The sequence below is a fragment of the Phoenix dactylifera genome, chromosome 15 (genome assembly GCF_051530095.1).
Source record: "Phoenix dactylifera cultivar Ajwa chromosome 15, Ajwa_hap1_PhDact_Kaust_v1.1, whole genome shotgun sequence".
NCBI classification, from domain to species: Eukaryota; Viridiplantae; Streptophyta; class Magnoliopsida; order Arecales; family Arecaceae; genus Phoenix; species Phoenix dactylifera.
Window position 1 is genome coordinate 8,926,930 of NC_143204.1, and position 21,165 is coordinate 8,948,094.

Here is a 21,165-nt window from a genome sequence, read left to right on the forward strand (position 1 = left end):
AGAAGAAAAAAAAATTCATAAAGATCTTTGTATCTCCCACAGCATTGGGACTAAGCGTTGATATGAATTATGTCCAAATGGGCTATCCAAGTCACAGACCTAGCACGAAATTTAATCCAAGTTTACTGAATTACCCAAAAAAGCCCTTATATGTACTATTATTATTATTATTATTTCCAAATAGAAGTCCATTCTAATTATTTAAGATAATAAAAATAAATATTTATTAAAATTTATCAAAATCAAAATATTTTTTAAATAAAAATTATTTTTTTTAGCATCACCATCGATGCTTTTTCCTTCCATCCGACCGAAATTTTGAGTTGGGATGAAAATATCCATCAATTAATCGTCCATCCTCCGTAGTCCATACCAACCAAACCGGCATTGCAGGTGCCAGGGGACAAGAAGATTAATGCCCATCAGGGTTGCATCGTCCGGAACTCCAGCTTCCTCCCCTGGCCCCCTTTTCCTGAATCATCGTGCCGCTCACCCACCACCGGTAACACGATCCGCAAACTAGGCTAGCCCTCAAAAGCGGGCACATGAGTAGGAGGTGAGAGGATCCCAAGTCCCGATTGAAGGACTAACCCGCGGATACGACGGTCGAAATCACGGCCTCTGTTCTGGTGGAAACTCCATCCAAAAAAGGCTCGCCTCCTTTTCCGTGGTCCCGTACATCTCCTGCGACCCATTCGAATGCAAAAAATGACACTTTTTGGCTTTCGAATCTCGACCGGAAGCTCGATAAAAAACCCTTTCTCGAAATAGGAAAAAAAAAACCGCCAAATTTTTATCCGTTTCCCTCCAATTTCTCGGAAGAAAATCTCTCTTTCTTCTCGTTTTCGTCTCTTTCTCTCGGCCATGGCGATCGTGGCGGCGTTGGTGGTGGTTCCTCTCGGCCTTCTCTTCCTTCTCTCGGGTTTGGTCGTAAACCTAATTCAGGTCGGAGATGGAGCAAGTTTAGAGGGAAAAGAAGGGCTCTTTTGTTCTGGATCGTGAATTTTTGATTGTCTGATCTCGTTATATGGGCTCTAATAGTCCGTGATGCTTGCTACGAGAGGTTTTGGGGAGTTTGGTGGTTTTATTTTGATCGTTGGATATTTTGAATTTGCGATGATTTTCTCGATATTAACTGTTCCTGTTGTTAGTTTTTGATTGTTAGCTGATTTCTTTGATGGGTGTTTATTAGCATTTGGTATGTCTAATATTCGTGCTAAGATTTGTCCGTTTTCTGGTTCATTCGCTTTTTTGTTTCCCTTTTTTCGTTCTGGAAGCAGTAATGTACTAAAGTATGATATTGATTTTTATCTTTTTGTCTCATAGCCTGAAATTGATTCACCCTTCTGTAGTCTTAGGAAAGATCTGATTTGTGGTTTCTCAGCATTTTCCAGGCATGATGACTTTTTTTTTGGGTTTTGCTGCAGGCTACTTGTTTCGTTATGATAAGGCCTTTCTCGAAGAATCTCTATAGGAAGATCAACAGAGTAGTGGCCGAATTGTTGTGGCTCCAGCTTGTTTGGCTCGTTGATTGGTGGGCAGGTGTTAAGGTAAATCTTTTAGTTAAAAGAAGTAACAATTTACTAATTCCTTCTTGGCTATTGTAGAACTTGTTCATTGTTTCCTTTTTAAACTCCATAGTTTGTAAAGCTTTCTTTATGACTTCGTAAATTACCACTACAGACCACCAATTTACAGCCAAACCTTGATTATGTTGATATGTTGTGTCTGACACGGGCAGTTGTGTTATTAGTATTTGTGGTACTTGTATCCTTCACTGGAATTACATCCTCCATATTGCGTCTAGTTGATTGATCAACTTAGAAGATGTTTTGAAAGATGTAGGAATTTTTGCTGATACCATCTTTTGCTCCCAGAGTATGAAGATTAATATGGCTTTGTTCCTGGTTACAGGTACACTTATACGCTGATTCTGAAACATACAAATCACTGGGTGAGGACTGAAATTTTCAACTTTGATCCTGAGAAATGTATATGATTTGGTGTGGAGTGATATTGTTAACCACATTAAACTTAGAACTTATTCAGATTGAAATTTGAGCTGACATGGAAAACTTTTATAGGTAAAGAGCATGCATTGGTCATTTGTAATCACAGAAGTGACATTGACTGGCTTGTTGGATGGATTTTAGCTCAGGTGCATAACAAATTTAATATGCATGTCGCATGAGAATCTTAATTTGGCTATATCATGTATCTTGGTATGTTTACCAGTTGTAAACTTGCATGCTGGAAACATGCATAAGTTTGTGTTCTCAAATGTAGAGGACGCATTCTTATTTTTCTTTATTTACCTGATATTTCTATTTGCCTACCCCAGCGCTCGGGTTGCCTCGGTAGCACGATAGCTGTCATGAAGAAATCATCAAAATTTTTGCCAGTAAGTCTTTATGGTACATACCATTATTGTGCTTCTTCTGATACATCCACTGTTTTTTACTTTAAAATTGAAGGGTCATAGATTGGAAAAGATAAGTTATATCAATAATCATATAGTTTCTGTCATTTAGTATTCTAGTTTCTATATTTTCTCCAGTGGACCAATTGCTTAGGAGTGGAGAGCTCTTTTGTATCCTGCAGTTAAACATTTATGTGTATGCAATGCATCTATCTATGATCTATACCATATTAGAAGAGAAGATTGTGAAAATTAGAAATATTTTATATATATTCAATTAGTCAATTCTTGTTCTAAAATACTGTAGCCTCAATTTCATGGAATACTTCATATGAAAGAATAAGAAATCTTCTATAATCTTTTTTTTTTTCTATGAATAGTCTCTTTCGCCTGGACTCAATTAACTGCCCACCTCATGCTCTCGTGAATATTATCAGACTAATAAAGGAAATTCTGCTGACAGATTTGACTTTTTCTTTAAAAAATGGACTCTGAATGTTTTGTACTTGTGATCCTTTTCGTGTCTCACATCTCCTTCATATATATCCTAACCAATTGAGCATCTAATTGATTTCTTTTCTAAAAGGGGATTTTGAATGATTCCCATCGAGAATCTCTCTCCCTCTCTTTCTTTCTCTCACACTACACACAGAGATGTGTCTTCCTAATGCATCCTTGCAAACCATGTCTTATTTATTAATTTTTCAATCAAATACTTCTTTTAATATGTTTAACATCTCACTTTTCTAATAGATTTGGCTTTGAATTTTTATTTCCATTTTGGTGGACATCTATTTCCTTTCCTTTCCTTAATTGTTGTTTCACCATCCTTAAATGTTTTATCCACTCTTGTTCTTTCATTCATATGTTACTCCCTTTTGATTCTCTTTTGTTAGAGAAAAAAGCAGGGTAACTAAACAAAAAATTGAAGTATATTAGCAATTCACATTCTTTTTTAAGAAATAAATTAATGATTTTGATTGTACACTCAGATGGCACGATAATGTCCCATTGAATTTTCTCTCATTTTTTTTTATTTTTTTTATGCTAGAATTTTGTATTGTTCCTTAGTTTTCTATTTTATTCTATTATTCTGTGTTATACTTTGATTCTTCTTTATTTTTATTTTATTTAATAATTTTCTAACTATTCATTGTCTATATTTCATGCATCCTAGTCTACCAACCACAAGCTACCAAATACATCCAAAATCTGTATTAAATTAGTCATATATCTTTCTCATGCCTTCATTTTTTCCTTCCTTCTATAACAATCTTTTCTTGTCTCTTTTGCCTTGCATATATACATGCATTGTACATATTTACATGGTTGCTTTACATGTGCATGTGGTGCCCATGATGGCACCCTTCCAATCATTGAATGCGAATTCATCATATGGTAGCATGTAAAAAATATCTTTTATGGACCGCCATATAATAATTTTTTAATCCCTTGTCTTCTTTTCCTTGTTATAATGTTTAAATTTTGGTCTCCTTACATACTCATGAGATTTGGTAGCTTATGTTGCTACTCTCTCTTATAATTGTGCCCCATAGACTCTTTGTTTCTAATCCAGAAATCTTAGCTAATTTAACTCCTCAATCTCTTCTATCTTGACAATGTCCCACCACCTTTTCTGTTTCTCTCATTGGAGCCCTCCTCACCCCAAGTAACTATTAAAGAAAAGAAACTCTAACTGACTATGTTACATCTTCCCCCTCTTTCTTCAACTCTTTCTCTAGATTGTGTCCTGAGTGCTCATGCCTCTCTTTCCATCTCTAGTGTCTTCTTCCTGTAGATCAATGTTCGCTATATTTGTATTGGTGCCATACTCGTACCTTGTGGGTATCGTATGATATAGCTTCCATATGGGCACAGGGTTGGGAGACCCTTTCCTCATGTCCAGCCACAAAACCACCCAAAATTGGGTGGCATGGGTTGGTATAACATGAATCTGGGGAGAAACAGTTTGATCCAACTGGTATAGGCCAGCCTGATCCCTGCACTTTTTTGAACCTCAGTACCATAAGTGCATCGCTGTTACGCTTGTTGCCGGGTGGTACGGGTTGACATAGCAAGCTATGCGGCAGACTAGTCACTTAGGTTGGTCATTGCATAACTTCTATGAGCATCTTTTAATATCAAAATAGAATCAAGGTATGTGTGGGGTTTGGAAAATGTATCTAAAAACAATGCAACAACGTGCTTTCCTTTTGAATTTAATTTGTGACTCTAAGCTTAACTTTAGTTTGGCATATTTATATTTTAAGCACAATTCTTCAACAACTTTTAATCTATACTATGCCATAAAGAGTGATTAGAGATTTGTCATATTTTACAAATCGGAAAATTACTAATTCATTGTTAAAAATTTATATTATGTAGATTATGTCCATGGGTAAATTGGGGACAATACGTACATTTCCCATTAAATAAGAATCACATTGATTTAAAAAAGGGGACAGTTTAGGTTGTATGTCTCATTTCCTCTGTCTTAATGCTTCTCCAAGTAGCCTTCTTCATGCTAACCTAGCCCTCTTCTTATATTACATCAGTTCAAATATTATCCCTCCAGACCAAATCAAATTTTCTTAAATGACTTTTTTTGCCCCAAACATGCATCAACACATGCTGGAGTATTGGTTTAAAGTCATTGAATATCTTAAGATTTGTCGATGTGATTAATATTGCTTCCATTTTGCTTTCAATAAACATGATCAACTTATGATTGCCTATTGTTTACATCAAGGATTCATTTGGAATGAACCCTTAAGGAGCCAAAGAAGTATAAGATAATAAGTTTCTTAAAATATTTGTATATTAGTATAATAAAATGTAATTTTAAAACTACATATTTTTGACATACAAAAATAAAATCATTAATTTTATTGATTCATTTATGTGGTTTCTTTTTTTAGATCTTGATTTGAATTGCATTGGGAGGCATGCTAGTATATGCGTGTATGTGTGTGTATGTGCGTGTAGGTATATATTGTTCGTTACTGGTTTTTTAAGGCAAAATGAGCTCGGCTTGTGCGGAATATTATAAAAATTTACATAGTGCCTGCCCAAATACCTGGCCTGATCAATGTAAAAAAAAAAGGCCTGTAGAGTGGCCCGTTTTGATCCCTCTTTGTTTGTTTAACCTAAATTTGCTTTTGGCTTGTCCTGTGGAGTGGGCCAAGGGGGGGATGTTTAACAATTCTCAAGTGGTCCTTCTGAGATGATATAATATCATAGATCTATTTTGGTTAGGGATGTTATGTTGTTAGTTTGGTTTCCTAATCTTGTTCTGATGTCAAAATGGAAAGTTTAGGGCAACAAAGGAAATTTCAATATTGTCAATTATGTGGATCCACAATGCTTATTCTTTGGGATTCTCTTTGTTGCCCAGTAGATACAACCCAAGAGGGGGGGTGAATTGGGTCTTTTAAAACTTTTAGGCTACTTCTAACACTTTTCAATTAATTATGCTAAGTTGTATAGATGCACAGTGGAATTTAAACTTAGCAACAGTTTGATTTATTGAATGAGACTTGATTAAGTAAATTGAATATGCTTGCAACTAAAGGATGCGCGGATAAGAGTTAAGCAACCAATTTATCTAAGTAAGTAAGTGAGCAAGTTAGACAATGACAAAAAGCATCACAAACACAACAGACATATAGTGGTTCAGTGCACCCCAGCACCTACATCCACTCCCCAAGACCTCTTGGGAATTTCACTACAATCCTCCAGATTACAGTCCGGTAGTTTTGCGAGTGCACTACCCAACTCGTTGTTTTACACCGGGCTAACAACGAACCCTACAATCCGGTAGTTTTTCGAGTGAACTACCCAACTCGTTGTTTTACCCCGGGCTAACAACGAACCCTACAATCCCCCAATTTTAACTTAGGCTTGGGACGCCTATCCCTTGTTCCAAGTCCCTTGACTGAAACAAGCTCAATATTCAAACGTTTTACAAAAGATTTGAAAGCTCTTAAGAAGCAAATATAACAATGAGAAACAATAAAATCGGAAGAACCCTTTTTGCCGTTGGAAGCGTGGATGATGGTGGTTCTTCTGATGTGGATCACGTTGGCTTGAATGCGAGCTTTGATTGCCAAGTGGGAGTGAGTAGATGAGCTCGAAATCAGATGGGAAAGCTTGAATGCACTTGATTTCTCCTCTTGAAAGCTCTAACTCCCTTGAACCTCTTTTTCTTTCTTCTCTCTTGAATGATCTTGTGTTGGGTTGGTGAGAAGTTGTTGAGAAGCACTTAAGAGGTCCCTTTTATAGCCCAAAAAGCAAATATAGCCGTTAGACACAAAAAAAGAGACGTTTGAAATTCAAATCAAACCTGAAAAAGTTGTTAGTCGCGTCCCAGGCGCTCCGGGGACGTCTCCACGCTTTACGGGGACGTCTCCGCTTGTTTGCGCTTTTTGCATGGGGACGACTCCGCTTCTTCGGGGACGACTCCGCGCTCCGGGGACGTCTCCGCGCTTTACGGGGACGTCTCCGCCGTTATATCTCCGAAAAATAAGTCTTCTGGAATTCTCTGAGAGAGTCGACTCCGCTTTTTCAGGGGACGTCTCCGCGCTCCGGGGACGTCTTCGCGCTTTACGGGGACGTCTCCGCCGTTATATCTCCGAAAAACAAGTCTTCTGGAATTCTCTGAGAGAGCCGTCTCCGCTATCTAGGGGACGACTCCGCTGGTCTGCTTTTTACTTGCGGGGACGACTCCGCAGGTACCGGGGACGTCTCCAGACGTGCCAGTTCTTCCTGTTTGTGCCAGAGACGTCTCGGAGACAACCCGGAGACGTCTCGGCTGTCCCTGAACTTTTTCTTTCATCTCAAAAATTCTTCAATAAGTTCTTAAAAATCATGGGAACTTGCCTAGACATTTCTTAACAATATTCTTAATTAACCAACTAAAATCCTCAAATAACTTGTTAAGATAAAGGGAATTATGCTCTAGTGTTTTGTATTCATCAAAATCCATTAGAGGGTCAACACTCTTTTAACATGTCTATATTTGAGTCAAATTGTTCACAATGTAATAAAAGTAAATGTTTCCTAATGGAAAGTGTCAAAAGCATGGATAATTGGTCGGGTTTCTACGACTGTTTTCTTACCAAAAAAAGCAACTTATTCAACACAAAAAGCTTGAACTGTGCACTGTGAGATTTAGAAACAGTGTTGATAGGAGAGCAATGTCTCTCTACTACTAGACCAAATGGTCAGACCCGAGTTGCTGTCACATTCATCACTAAGATTTAGATTTTCGTATTTTCTTTGATGTTGGCCCGATTATGATACAAATTTATTTTGGATGATTTTCAATTTTTGGGTTTGTTTCATCCAAACAAGCCAAATCATTAGGAAAAAATCATTAGATAAAAGATTAAAATAGTAAAAGATATACAAAAAAGGAAAAATTAGGAAAAGAATAAGGCATTTTCTTTAGCAAATTTTGTGTAATTTTTTGAACTTCACATGTTAATGTATTCTAGATTGGGAAATCAACATTTTCATGAAGTAGTAAAAACTGATACGCCAAAAATACTACAGTTGATTAAGCATAGATGAACTAAGTGTTACCGCATAGTATATGATAACATGTCAAGGCTTGAGTGAGACCATCCATAGGGTATGTCTGTATCTTCTGGATGAAGTTGTGTTGGCTTGATTAACATCTGTAATACACCCTCATATTTGTTCACTAGATGAAACAGCTAAAAGGTTAAAAAAAAATGTTAGTTGAGATGTGTTTTTTTTCAGACGAGATTTCTAAACAATGTGTTCTTTATGCACGCATACACAGAAATGCGATCAAAAATCAAAAATTTATAAAACAATTTTTTTTTTAAACTTTATCTTTTCCATTCCCCTCATCAGTTAAATGAATTCATAGGTAAACATGAGATACGATGATGATATCCAAAAGTTTGCTTATTGAGGTTTGATGCTGCAACAACCAAAGAGAAGAAAGGAAGATGCTTGGAGAAAATTGACATATTGAAGAGTATTGCATGTAGATAATTGGTGCAAATTCTTGGTGCATGTGGGCACCCCAAAATAATCATGTATTTTTTGAGACGGAAAATAGTTGGATCATACTATTATAATGTCATTCGAGATTTCAAGCTTATACATTCTTTGATTTCTATCTATTCTAATAAAAGCATACTGGAGGTAGAGTGTGGCACGTATTACACATGTGATGAGAAAGTCATGAAAATGTGGAGATCCATTGATTCACCCTGTGGAGATGCATGAAAATGTGGAACTTCACCAATGCTTCGTTTCTGGACTTTTGAGTTATGTAATAGAATAGATAGCATGGGACCTGAGCATATGTCCACATTGAATATATTTCTTATATCCATAAATTAGGAAGGATAATCTTGTTTTCATGACAAGCATGATAGCTGAGACTTCTTGTTCACTTGCATCCTTTTAGAATTGAAAAGGTTTTCTAGGAGCATGAAAATTGTATTTACTTGGTAGGGATTGCGAATAGTACTGTTACTTAATTATGGTCAAGAATGCCCATTTTTGAAGTCAAACAAAACATTTGATTTGTTTGAGATGAAGATTATTATCATGAAAGTTAACGGCCCTTCACTGAGTTTAGGGAGAAGTAATGTGCATTGAGGGGAGCCTAGATTATGATGATAAAAGGACAAATGCCAGATTTATATTTGAAGCTGTAGGTAAAATTTTGTGTTATAAAACTATTGAATAAGACATTTACATCTGAACCAATGAATAAGGTGCCTCTTAAGATGGAGACAACGAGTGAGGCATTTTTAGAAGAGGTAATGTAAGTTACTTGTCTTAATAGATCCAGTAGTAACATTCATTGACCTTCTAGGGGATGTTTTCAATAATCGTGCCCCCCTCTCACCGAACTTAATATGTCTATTCATTTTTAAACCATGGCTTCCTTTAAGTAGAACAGAAGTTAAACTCCCTCATAGTGCATGTTGGAGTGATCAATTAAAGGCTAGATCTTCATACACAAGAGGTCATATTTGAACCCAACTAATAGCATCTTGGGATTATTAAGCTGTTTGGTAGCCTATGCCATGGTGTTGATGCTGCCAATAGTAACCTTGCAGAGGAGTTATTGTGGAAGTCTTACTGCTGTGCAGCTCTTTGCTTGGTTTTTGATAATGACAAGCTGGGTAGTGCAGAAGAGGTGGAGCTGAGAGGAATCCTTGAAGTGATTTTCTTATTAACTCTTTCTTTGAGGTGGTTCAGAAACTTGACTCTTTTTCTTTATATTTTTTGGTGATAAAAAGGGCCCTCATGCATTACATTATATCTTTATATATTTTACAGTGTAATCCTCTCGTGACTTGAGAGACTGTGGGAGTTGATGATACAGAAAGTTGACTCTTTCTTCTGATCCTGATCATGCCTCGAAGTGGTTGGACTTTTGTTTCATGATCAAATCAATAACATCATGATTATCCTATATGATTAAATAGCCTCGTTTGGTAGTGAGCTTGGTATCTTGTGCGATGGATGTCAATTAATTGCCTCCATGGACTGATGGTTCTATTGATTAAGCAGGGCTTGGTTAGGTTGTGCAAGGTTGGGGATCTGCAAAGAACAGTGGAATGATGAGTGCATTGTTCAAATCTAGAGGAATTTGTCCCTTGGCTATTAAAAAGGGACAATCTTGTGCAAGGTTCAGGAGCAAGTGACTGATCCTGGTCTTTTGAGTAGCTGGAGACCAAATAAATTTTAAATATGAAATATTTGCTAATTAAGAATCTTGTATCTAAGGCTGCAAATGGGTCGGGTTGACCCGAGACCCGCGTAGACCCGACCCGATCCCAAATTTTAGGACCCGCGGGTCTGGGTCGGGTCCTAAAATTGGACCCGAATCATTTTCTGGGTCGGGTTTGGGTTTACTGAACGGACCCGACCCGACCCGAATGGACCCGAATAGAGAAAGAGAGAGGGGGAAAAAGCAAAAGAGAGTTTTTTTTTTCTTTTTTTTGTGTGGGTCGTGGCACTATTGGTCCGTCAGGATCCTCTCTCGGTCTATTACACTGTTGATACCTCTGGGTCGTGTCTCGGTAGCTGGCTTTTCTTTTTTCTTTTTTCCTTCGGTTTTTTGGTTTCTGTTTTTTTTAACTTTTACAGGGAGGAAGTGAGGGAACACCGAACTGAATATGGGTCATGTGCCAGTTTTCTGCAATGGAATTGGATTTTGGAAGAAGGTCTGGGATTTTTTTTGTCCTCGTGAGAGGGGAGCTGGGAGACACCAAGTTCCGTCCAATCAGTCACATGGACAAAAAATAGTGTGATATGAAATTTGGCTTGTAGACCGACTTAGTTAGTAAGTCGGGATCATCTGTTCTGACTGGAGATCAATTGCAAGTCTTTCAAGTCATGGGTCACCCAGCACCTCATAATTATGATATGACCAAATTAGATTTGCCCAAATTCTTTCCCAAAAATATAAAAAAATTGGACCCGATTCGGACCCGAACCCGACCCGACTCGGACCCGACCCGGACCCAACTCGGACCCGACCGGACCCGACCCAATCTTCAACCGGGTCGGGTCTGGGTCCAAAATTAGGATCCGAACAAAAAACCAGGTCGGATCGGGGTCACCCAGGACCTGATCCGACCCGATCCATTTGCACCCCTACTTGTATCAACTGTTTTGTTTTTTTTTCTTTTTGGAGAACTGGACAGGGAAATCTCAGCTGAAATCCAAGTGAGGGTGGGACTCAAACCCAGGTCCTTGGTACCAAGCCCAAGACTTCAACTGATTAGGGAACACTGTAGATGCTGTGGAGGTTTAGCAGAAGGATGTTCTTGTGGTGGCTAGGGAGGATTGTGGCATTTTTTTTCCTTTTATAATTCCAAAAGATAGAACATACTCTTACATCATCGGGTCTTTGATGCTGCAGTTTATTGATATGCGAAAAATTTGAAACACATATTTTGGGGCTGCATGGACCTCTTCAACACCATGGTTTTTGCAATTTTTAGGGGTTTGGGTTTTTTCTAGTATTTTGTATTGAAGAGTCATGTTATGAATCTTGATAGTAGAGGAAACAAAGTTCTAAGTCTTTTAATAAGTTAAGCAGGATGACCATGGGTTTTAAAAAGCTAAATTAGGATTTTGGTAGCAAGATGACCACCGTTTAAAAAACTAAATAAGTTAAGCTTGCGAACTATGGTATGTGTGATTCACCACACTGGTGGCTATAAAAATATAATATAATTAGGGAGTGAACTGTTGGAGCAAGGGGTCCTGTATAATGGAATCAAATGATCATCTCACCAATGTCAGTTTTGTCCACATTTTTTCAATTACAACCAATTTCAGATTGGTAGGAATGAATAAGGGACTGGTTATTCTCAGAAGTTGATGGATCTCATTGCAATGATAATGAAAAGGTATTTCTTGAGTTCGAGCAGATTAAAAGAATTTGTCCTACCCCACAATGTGTTGAATGAAGCATTCACTAGGTATGCCAGAACAACTGTTGTGTTTGATGGCTAAATAGATAAAAGTATATTTGGTAGGGGAAAAAGGGCTCTAAGTTCACAATCAGATCTTCACGAGTGGCACATTATTTTCAAGATCAAACTAAATCCTTGTTACTTCAACATGCAGTCTTACAAATTCTTCTTTGGTAACGGTTGTGTTTGTACAAAACCATATATTATGGTTCAGTTGTTGGTGAATAATTTTTAAGGAAACACTTTGATTCTGCTTTGTCCACCCAATTTGTAGTCATCTCTTAATCTTCTTTTAAGGAAATCTTTCTTTATTTCTCCCTGGTACATATTGGTCTTCTGCATTCTTCATGGTATCTGAAATTTAAGCATGTTTAATTTTGAGCAAAGCAGTTATTTTTACTGATTTGTTACATATGGGTTATGCTCTTTATTCATGTTACCTTGCCCACTTTAGAAGCTGTTGCAGCCATTGTTATATTGCCCATTGCCCACTATTTTAATATTTTGTGTTTGAGGTATAAACCTTTGTTTTATGGTTTTCACAAATTGGATATGGGATCACTGCCATGCAGGTTATTGGTTGGTCAATGTGGTTTGCTGAATATCTATTCCTGGAAAGAAACTGGGCCAAGGATGAGAACACACTAAAGGTATTATTTACTTTCTGATGAATCCAAGTCTGTGCCTCTGCCTCTGTGGTGACCTTTTTCTTTCTTTTTTATTTCCCCTCTTGATTTTGCATACATGATTGTATCATGCAGCTAGGTCTGCAACGGTTCAGGGACTTCCCCAGGCCATTTTGGCTGGCTCTTTTTGTTGAGGGGACTCGCTTTACCCCAACAAAGCTTTTAGCAGCACAAGAATATGCAGCATCACAGGGTTTGCCTACCCCAAGAAATGTTTTAATACCCCGTACCAAGGTTAAACATTTGGCGACTTTGATTTTTATTTATTTTTAATTAAGCATATGGTTTCTTTCTTCCTGTTTTCTTCTTCTAGGTTCATCTGTTTTTTTTGAATAACTTGAAATTTGCTAGATGATTGCCCAGGTTGTTTTATATACCTTGCCTTAAATTAGTTGGAATGACTTTCTCAAGAGGCTTAGCTAATTGCATGTGCAAAATGATTCATTACTAAATTTTTTGGTTGACATGGATATGGTTGTTGCATGATGATAAGGATAGCAGTGTCAAACATGAAAAATTTTAAAGCGTAGATATGACGACAAATGTGGTCCACAACTCTACTTAAATTTTGACATATGGTCATTCATGTGCATGATAAGTAATGAAAATAAAACTAGCCCTGATACCATGTTTGAAAAAAAAGCAGCAAAATAGAACTTCTTTCTGAAATAAAGTGAATACATATGGTACATTATATTTCTCTAAAATCGAACATTTTAAGGTCAACATTTTCAGGTGACATTGTAGGGCATCATTGACACTGGCTCAAGCATTTCATCATTAACTGTATTCATTAAAAAAAAAAATTCTTTAACTATTACTTGACATCTCTATGTCTGTGCAGTATCCCATTTGGTAGTCATTTCTCCTTGACAACAATTTTGGACTACATATTAATGTGCATGTTTGTCCAGAGGAAAGCCCTAGTGTCTCAATAAGACGTGATTGTACATCACACATGTTATTCGACACTGTGGCACGGCAACATCTATTCACCTTTGTGTAGAGACCCAGCTGGTTGACATAGTTGCCTGATTGTGTAAATCTTAAATTTTCATGCAAGCACTTTTTTTTTTGGGTTAAATGATACAGCAATAACTGAGTTCATCCTCTGCAAAAAAATAAGTATTGGATTATAACTCTAGATGCAATAAAGTCTTCATCTTTTTTGAGTTTGGTTTTAAATCTTCCTCATACATAAAACATACATTTTACTCTTTGTGCAATTGTCAAATTATTAGGGTTATAAGTTTGCATGACAAAGAAATGCAGAGCATTCCACAATAATCTCTTCCTTCCTAATAGTTACGAGGTTTTGCATGTAGATTTATTTTTTATAATTCAAGGTGAAATAGTGGTATATTAACAATTTTGTTCTTAGTAAATTTCAGGGTTTTGTTTCAGCTGTAAGTACCATGCATTCTTTTGTCCCAGCTATATATGATGTAACGGTGGCTATTCCTAAAGATCAGCCTTCACCTACGATGCTTAAGATTTTGAAAGGGCAGTCTTCGGTGGTAAGTGTTGCCGATTCATTGTTGCTAAGTTTTTTCTCTTATTGTCTTATATTTGGATCATCATAATTTATAGGAAATCCTTTATATCATTACAATTTGTCTACCGATTTTGATGTGGATGTGTGTAACTGGACTCTGGTGTCCATGCTAATATGTCTCAGATTATTTGAAAGAAACCAAAAAGATGGGATTTGATACATGGCTTTGTACAACTGCACGTGATGGATGCACGCATGTTCATATCTCAAGTTTATATGTTTGTCACTGAAGTGAAATGAGCTTAAAATTTTTCATTTTGTTGTTAAGAGAAATGGACTGAGAGAAGCATCTCGTGCAGACACATTCTATAGAAATACATAAATCTGTATGGACTGAAAGTTAAGGCCATCTACATCTTCTAACAATGTTGTTAATGCCTATTAATGATGTTTTTGGCAAAACCTAGTTGATGGGGAAGGAAAAAGAAATTATTTACTTTTAGATTATACCATGGAATGCCGTACCGGCCCGTACCGGTCCGTTTCTAGACCGGTACCGGAATGACAAAAAAACGGGTATTTCCGGTTTTTTATCCGAACCGGCCGGTTCGCACCGGTACGATTTTTTTTTTGTAGAACCACAGCGCCGCGCACTGTGGTTTTTGAAACCATCGCGTACCGGCCGGTACGTACCGGACCGGTACCGTACCGGTCCGGCCGGCCACCGGTACGCCGACCGACCGGTACGGCGGACCTTGGATTATACTGTATTTTTGTTTTGTTATTTATTTAGTAATCATGTTAGTTCCCTATTTTGAGTTGGACAAGTCCGCAACATCCTCTTGGCATATACTCTGTTGGAGAAGTCCCAAGTCGCTAGGATTATGTGTTAAGTGCGCTTCCTCCTATCTCTTTTCTCCTCGCTCCAGTCTTTTAAAGCGTATGCCATTATTTATATCTTTTAAGCTTTCTGCTATTCTTTACTTGCTACTGTTTGTTTATCATGTAGAACAAATCAAAACATAGATCTGCCTCCCGTTAATTAAAATCTTAATCATAAACCTTCATCAAAGCCTATCTTCACTCTACTAGACTCCCAAGCCTATCTTCACTCTAGGAGACTCAATCCAAGATCTCATACTATAGCTCTTGGAGTTATCTGTGCATCAGTTTAATGTCATTTTATACTGAAATCAATCCCCTGTAACCTGAGTTTTGATTAAAAATTTATTATTGATCATCACCACTCATCTAAACAAAAAATATGAAATAAACTAGAAATCCAAACATAGATCATAAAAAATGGAACATTCATTTCTATATATTACATCCTTTAATATAAGATTTGTGATATTTGATAGGCAAAAGAACAGGACACAACGTCCTAATTTTCTTCCCCAATTAAATAGATTCAATATTGCTTTATTGAGAAAGAGAGAGAGAAGCCAAGCATCTTTTATCTCCTATTTCTTAGTTAAGTTTATGTTGAAAAATTGTTATGTTTGGAAAAGGAAACTGCATAAACCCCACAAAAGAGCCACAAAAAAAGACACGTAACTCACAATTTGACCTTTCAAGAGTTCTAAGACATAGCTTAGTAGGAATTAAGAATAGATGGCAATCTTTTCCCTATATGGAACATTTTCTCAAGGATGGAGAAAGAATTATGAAAAGATGGATTGCAGGAGAGATATTCAGACTCTAATGTATTGGGAAATTAGAGGTAGAGACAGAGAGACTAGACATATCTGCATGCATGAAACTTTTGGAGGATGGTAGAATGCCTGAAGATAAACTTCGAGAAGTTAAATAATTCTATAATTGATTTTATTTTTAAAGAGTTCGATCATGGGAAGCAATATGAGATGTTGCGAGAGATAGGAGGTTCCAAGTGCATTAATGGGACCTTTTTCACTATGTTTATCATATAATAAAGTATTTGGTTAAACTCGAACAACACCATATCCAAGGGAAATTTTATTTAATATAGTAGATTTGATTGAGTCTATGACCAAGTAGATAACTACATTGGATTTGCCCCCTGGAGAGGGGGAAGGGGGGGGTTTGAGTCCGTGAACAAGAAGAAGAGAATAACCATATTGAGTGAAACATGTTTTAGGAAAATTAAAGTAGAAGTTTACCAAAAAATCATCAAATCCTAAACAAAGTAAAGCTTTTTCTAAAGATGCATGGATGGTTCTCGAAGAAAAAAGAATGGAACGAAATGGGAATGGTAACATGTTAAAGCTATCCATTCCTTGCATATGAAAAATTTCTCACTCCTAAATATTTCAAAAGAGATTATCTACAATAAGTAGTGGGACTAAATATCACCATTAAAAAGAGGATCATTGCAAAAATCACCCTGGAAATGAGCATGTTTCTATGTTGACAGCATCAGAACCAAGAGGTTGAGGGACGCTAGTCATCCTCATAGAATTAGAAGGTTTGTATGTATGGGTTTTTGTCAAAATAATTCAGATGAGGCTTGGCCCATTAAAATTTTGAGGTTGATTACCAAAGGAAGCACGATGAGCCCTCCCCTCTAATGTGTTCCTTAAATCCTTGTAGATTGTTAAATATGGGCAGTTATTTTCATGGAGTTCAGCATTGCCATTTACATTCAAATGGGTCCCCCACAAATTGGGTTTTTTTGGGTAGCGACACAAATTGGGTTTTTTGCTATTAACATGAACCACTAGTATACAACTTAATGGGGGATGCCCATCCAAATGTAATGTGGTTGTAGGCCTGTATCCGAAATTAAGTAACCTTGTTTGAGTTAGCTTTTGAATATCAATATTTTCTTTGAATCATTTAAAAGTTTTAAGAGTTCTACCTTCTTTTCTTCTTGTTTCATCTTTTATTTTCAAGCATACGGCATTCTGTCTTTTGACTCCCTTCTCCACAACACATACAAACTAGGAGATTCTCATCGTTTTGTTTCACCTCTTTCTAGGTATACCAAGGTCTGAGAGCCCTCTCTTTTGCAGGAAGACATTTTAAATTTATTGTAGAATCTTATGATTTGGCTACTCCAGGTGGCTGTTTGGTTCTTCAACTAAGATTAAAGGATCATAAGTTAGTTGCTATCTTTGGCTCACCTCGATCAAAATCATGGTTCTGTTTCTGTTCGCATACACCCAACTATTATTGTTTGTTAAAACAAGAGAAGCAGATTTGAGTTGGCTAATTATCGAAGTGCCAAATGACCATTTTGCCCCTTCAGTTAAGTAACAAATGTTTAGTTGTCCAATAAAAATACCTTTCTTTTTGTTTTCCTCCTGTACTTTCCGCACATTTTCTTATAGAATATTTGCAGCTGTAAAAGACTTTCTTGGATGACCGCCCCACTCTCATTTAATAGATCTAAGCACTGGACTAAGTTGGCGTCTTACAGAATGTTCTTCTAGGGAGCATATGTTAATAATGAAAAGCAAATTTGTAGTATTGGTGATGTCAAATCTTCCTATTGTTGACTTCAATAGTTCAAATACATCCTTCGATTGAAGATTCAAATCCTCCTAGACCATTGTAGCATCTTTCCATTGGTATTCACACTTAGGTTCCCAATCTGATGTTTGATAGTTTTAATGTTTCCAGTGATTAACCCATGAATGTTTGACTAATGTTCTTCATCTTGCCTTGCCTTTATCACGTTTTTCTTCTTACATCAACACTAAAGGTGCACAATTATCATGAATGAAACTCCTAGCCTTTGTGAGGACTTATGCAGGTGTGTTTGGTCCCACACTGATTGTGTGCTTGAGAGATATTGGGTACTTATATGGGCCAAGTAACCTAAATATAATTTTCGGTGAGCCTTTGTGGTTAAGGTCCTAGGTTATTACAAAATGATATCAAAGTGGACCTAGCTGATAGCCTCGAGGGACATTGCATCATGCGCCCTTTTGGGGTTGACCATGAGCGTATCATGGTGAATGTGATTGGCTGTTGAGATTATAACCTTAGTTTGGAGAAGATGCCAAACTTAAATGGGGGAAGTATGTGAGGATCCATGCAATTGTGTTATGTGCTAGAAGGTTATAATCTCAACAGCAAGGAATCTAGATAGTACCATCTAGCTAGTCGTTTTGAGCATGGTCTTATCGTTGCCGCATTAGTAGTTGAAATGTCTACCAAGGTTGTTGCATATGCTTTGGTATCTAGCTCCCATTGCCACTTTGGCTTCCCAATTTCCTAATTTTTCTGTGATATGAATGGGCTTTAAGATATGTGCATACAATCATTTTTTTGACAATACACTAAAACTGACCTGCATTTTTTTCCTCTCTCTTGAACAGGTGATTCCTTTGTGTTGTTCTTCTTTTCCTATGCCTTCCGTTCCAATCTCTCTCTCTATTGCCCGGTCCACCCCATTATCGGTAGCCCTGGCCCGTCCTAATAAAAGACTCAAACTACCCTGCATTTTTTCCTCTCCCTTGCTTGGACTCCTTTGTATTGTTCCTCCTTTCCTGTGCTACCCATTACCCTTCCAATCTCTCTATTGCCAGGTCCACCCCACTGTTGGCAACCCGGGCCCCTCCTTATGGCCTTCATTGTGGTGCCTGCATCTCTAGCCATCTCTGGTCAGCAAGCAGTGTCTCCACTGTTCCTCACCAGTACCTCAACCAACTTCCTTCAAAACATGGCAGCAACTATCCCAGCCCTAGGCCTAACATGTTGTTGGCTTCCACGAGGCCTAAAACTGCAATAAACATGTATAAGATATAGCTGTTCGTATCTGAGTCATTTGCTTGCATTTGGGAAGGATAGCACAATTAACATTCCGGAAAATTAAAATCTCAATGATGCTTATTTTGTTGACCATTGGCTCACGAGGGTGAACATTTTAATTCTCTATGTTATTCACTACAATTTATTTCCCTAATGATGTTGCTTTTTAAGCCTGTGAACTATATTTATATATTTGTGATGATGAAGTTTCATTGGGCTCCACTAATTCCGTGGTGAATTTGTCTGCTACCCCTCAAGCACTTCCTTGGCAAGATTGCAGAGTAATTCTTGATGTGTATCAATGCATTGCTAAATGTTCTCTACTATAATTTTCATATATGCAACTAATAAGGCTAACTGTAATACCCCCCTACCCCACCCAAAAAAAAAAGAAAAAAAGAAATACTATTGGTCAACATATTGACACAATGAATAGAATAGAGTTATGGTAGTTTACATTTGATATTTATCTTTTTTTTTCTGCTGAGATTTACTTTATGTACAGGTGCATGTCCACATGAAACGACATTCTATGAATGATTTGCCTCGAACAGATGATGGAGTAGCACAATGGTGTAGAGAAAAATTTGTGGCCAAGGCATGTTACTGTACTCTTACCACAGTGCTGAATTAGAGTATATGAGGAGCTTCTGTTTCAGTTGTGCAATAAAATGTGCCATGTTATTGAGATATCTGTCTGACTGCTATGTGGAGATGTGTCACTGCTTTATCTATACTGCCTCATTTTCCAAATTCAATTATCAACATATTTTAATTTCCTTTTCTGCTGGACAGGATGCTTTACTAGATGAACATATAGCAGAGGGGACTTTTGGCGATGAACTAAGACCACTTGGTCGACCAATTAAGTCTTTGCTGGTAAGATATTACTTTAAGCACATACAAAATGTATTTTACGGTAAAGATCCTTTTTTTTTGTTTTTTCCCGGACTGTAGGAAGCAAACATATGTAATTTGATGTTTCTGTTATGTACAGTAGTTCTGAATTTTTTCCCACACATGCTGCAGTGTGAACCAGATTCACATGCGGCATTTTTTTTCTAAAAAAACCTAGAAGAAAATATTGGAGAAGCTAAAAATGACAACACTTGCTGAAATCTCAATTGCAAATGATCACTTGCGAAAATATGACTGCGGAAGCATTTGTTGATCATTTCAAGGTAATCTAGGCATCAGTAGGTTTTGTCATATAAATCAATAATAAAAGGTCTAGTTCCCAATACCAGTTGCAGTCGAAGTGCACAAATATGTAATTTTCAGTTGAAATGATATATTTGATGTTTCCCAGCATATGCTGTTTATCCTATTCCATACTCTTTCATCCTTTTGTAAGTAATAATTCTATTAGGACAGGTGGTTGCATTTTGGTCATCTCTGCTGTCATATGCTGCATTCAGATTCTTCAAATGGTCTGCATTGTTGTCAACATGGAAAGGAGTCGCATTCTCAACAGCGGGACTACTACTGGTCACAGTAGTCATGCACGTCTTTATTCTATTTTCTCAGTCTGAACGTTCAACCATGGCCAGAGCAGCATGCAGCCGAACAAAGAAAGATTAGAGGATCAAAGGAGCCTACACTTAATTCAGCCAGCCCCAAAGCTAATTGCAAATTAATGTACCTTCTAGTCATCAGCGAAATGCGAGCCATATTTCTGCTATCGATCAAGTGCACATTTATGTCATTATCATTGGATTGCAGGGAATCGGCAAGATTCATTCATGTATTTTCTATATCTTGGTATAAGGTGAAGCATTTGTTGCAGGATACGCTTCACATTTGTGTCAATTCTTTCTTTTCCATGAATTGGATGTTGGTTGACATTTTTATGGCGTATTATGAACTAGTACAGTTATCTATTATACTTGAATTTTTGTGTGTGGTTAACAGCTGCTTAAACTGTCATGATTGTAGCTATCCATTTAGACTTCCCGAAGTCTTGCAAGAGGTAAACTTTGAATTATGGTCTGCTCACCTGATAATTTATAGTTTCTTCAGAAGATTCCCACCTGTCCAAACCTTGAATTGTGTCTCAGCAGGTGGACGATCGACATGAAAGCTGTTCATGACAAGTCCTGCCCAACCTACAAATTCCAGGAAGCATAACTTGTATTTTTGTGGAAGATTTCATCTGTCAAAACCTTGGATTGTTCAACAATCAGTGGAATACTTGCTATTTAAAACTTACTGGCAATGCTAAACTGTAACACTGTAGGCAAAGGACCCTGAAAAATCAGGTTTATTGCTTCGAAATTCATCCTTTTACGAGGATCATCACAAATGAATGCAGTTAGACAGGCATTGGCCTTTTTTTTTTTTTGTTTTTGA

General features: G+C 37.2%; 1 protein-coding gene across 3 annotated transcripts; it reads left to right on the forward strand.

Moving 5' to 3' along the window:
- The first annotated feature begins 614 nt into the window (after positions 1-614).
- LOC103724105 (1-acyl-sn-glycerol-3-phosphate acyltransferase PLS1-like) lies at positions 615-20,707 on the forward strand. 3 transcript variants are annotated; one of them, XM_008815261.5, is made up of 11 exons: positions 615-945; positions 1,428-1,550; positions 1,915-1,954; positions 2,085-2,158; positions 2,342-2,401; positions 12,471-12,548; positions 12,660-12,818; positions 13,976-14,101; positions 19,322-19,414; positions 19,612-19,695; positions 20,191-20,707. In XM_008815261.5, exons 1-11 carry the CDS (start codon positions 865-867, stop codon positions 20,395-20,397), a joined length of 1,125 nt encoding a protein of 374 aa, XP_008813483.1. In that variant the 5' UTR covers positions 615-864; the 3' UTR covers positions 20,398-20,707. The 3 variants fall into 3 exon arrangements, with proteins under 3 accessions (XP_008813483.1, XP_008813484.1, XP_088567522.1); XM_008815262.5 differs by having other exon boundaries at positions 20,235-20,707; XM_088711396.1 differs by lacking the exon at positions 615-945 and adding an exon at positions 949-1,063.
- The last annotated feature ends 458 nt before the right edge of the window (positions 20,708-21,165 follow it).

What these genes read in the sequence shown, in the direction of transcription:
- LOC103724105 (XM_008815261.5), top strand. Translation starts at nt 865, where the DNA reads ATGGCGATCGTGGCGGCGTTGGTGGTGGTTCCTCTCGGCCTTCTCTTC. An exon ending in TTGGATGGATTTTAGCTCAG is followed by an intron (nt 2,159 to 2,341) that starts GTGCATAACAAA and finishes TGCCTACCCCAG; the next exon opens with CGCTCGGGTTGCCTCGGTAG. An exon ending in TTTTAATACCCCGTACCAAG is followed by an intron (nt 12,819 to 13,975) that starts GTTAAACATTTG and finishes AGTAAATTTCAG; the next exon opens with GGTTTTGTTTCAGCTGTAAG.